Below are 1536 nucleotides of genomic sequence, written 5' to 3' on the forward strand. Positions count from 1 at the left end.
GTGCTTCTGCAAGCTTATCTTATTCTTTCTTCAGTATTTATTTTTTATCTACACAATAATTGTAACATATTCTGTAGAAGAGCTGTATAAAATTGTATTCAGTAGGAACAAAAGTAAAGAGAATGGCAATTTATGATTTAATAGAACAAATCAGATTAACAAATTAACAGTTTTCAACAATAATCTGAACAAAAATACAACAGTTGTTTAGAAGTATAAACGTCTTCTAGACATATCTATTAGGGTGGGCCATATCTACCGCTCGGAGCATTAAGTCCTCTTCCTGAAGTAGAACCAAATCCACTACCTGCTCCACTGAAGCCATTGCCGACTCCACCTCCTCTTTGTCTTGCACCACTTCGAAATCCACCACCCAAAGCATTGCCAACTCCTCCATTTCCTCCGGAACCACTTCCAAACGCGCCACCTCCTTGCCCTCCCCCAACTCCGGTGCCTCCATTTCCAGCACCTCCTGCACCTCCGCCGCCACCAATGACTTGTCCTCCTCCATTGGCAGCCGCTTGTAGAGCCGTCTGGAGATCCACACCTATAGGAAGTCTAGGATTTTCTCCTTCTGCGTAATTGACGAAGAACACCTCAGGATCTGAAGGAGGAGGAGTAGGTACCTCGATAACTCGCTGTCCTCCTCCCTCATTCTTGTTAAGGACGTATACAATATTCTCTTGCCTTGGCGGTGGCACAACAATTGGTTCGGGACCTGTACCTCCCTCAGGAATACGCACAAACAGGATGTTATGATTAATTCTCGGCGGTGGAACGTTTGCTGGTGGACCACTCTGCTGTTGGGGTTGTTCAGGAGCATCGTAAACGAATACATTTCTGGTAACGACTGGAGTGACGCAAGACCCGTCTACATGTAGGATCTCTCCTGCATTACATCTTCCTCTAGATCCCCTCTGTCCTGAGGAAGATGAAGGTCCACCAGTGCCAGAGAGTCTTCCTCCACCAGAGAATCCTCTTCCGCCAGAGAATCCTCCTCCGCCAGAGAAACCTCCCCCACTAGAGAATTGTCGTCCATCGGAGAAACCTCCTCCACCAGAAAAACCTCTGCTAGAGAATCCTCCTCCACGAGAAAATCCTTTGCCAGATGAGCCTCCTGTAGAGGGCCTGGGAGACCTGTATCCTTCGGGTGCAGCAGTAGCTGTAGCCACGAGGATGGCGGCAACCTAAAAATACAGTGCTGACTAAATTTTTCTTTCAAATACTGATGAATAAACAAAAACATTCACTTTCACGAAAAGGCAAAATTATGAAAACAAGAGCATATTCCAAGGTAAAATGATTCGTAACCTAATGCTCACCAGGAGTTTCATTGTGAAAATAGTTGACTCTCAAAGACATTCTTGCCTTTTATACCAAGCTTTGGAAAATAACCGTTCACTTTTTCCCAACAACGGATTTGCTTATCAGTCCATTACAGAGCGTCTTTATATAAAAGGATGCTCATCGTCGAAGAAAGTAGAATTTGTTAAAAATTACAGAATCTATAATTATGAAGTGTATTACCAGTAAAAA

General features: G+C 43.9%; 1 protein-coding gene across 1 annotated transcript in view; it reads right to left on the reverse strand.

Annotated features, from left to right (window-relative positions):
- Positions 1 to 239: 239 nt before the first annotated feature.
- The window catches only part of LOC119587309 (pupal cuticle protein 36-like), a 5915-nt gene continuing 4618 nt past the window's right edge, over positions 240 to 1536 (reverse strand). Inside the window, exon 5 of the mRNA XM_037936059.1 lies at positions 240 to 1187. Coding sequence (XP_037791987.1) covers positions 240 to 1187 — 948 coding nt within the window. The remainder of the gene's footprint in view (positions 1188 to 1536) is intronic.

The sequence above is a fragment of the Penaeus monodon genome, chromosome 22 (assembly GCF_015228065.2).
Source record: "Penaeus monodon isolate SGIC_2016 chromosome 22, NSTDA_Pmon_1, whole genome shotgun sequence".
In the NCBI taxonomy this organism is placed as follows: domain Eukaryota; kingdom Metazoa; phylum Arthropoda; class Malacostraca; order Decapoda; family Penaeidae; genus Penaeus; species Penaeus monodon.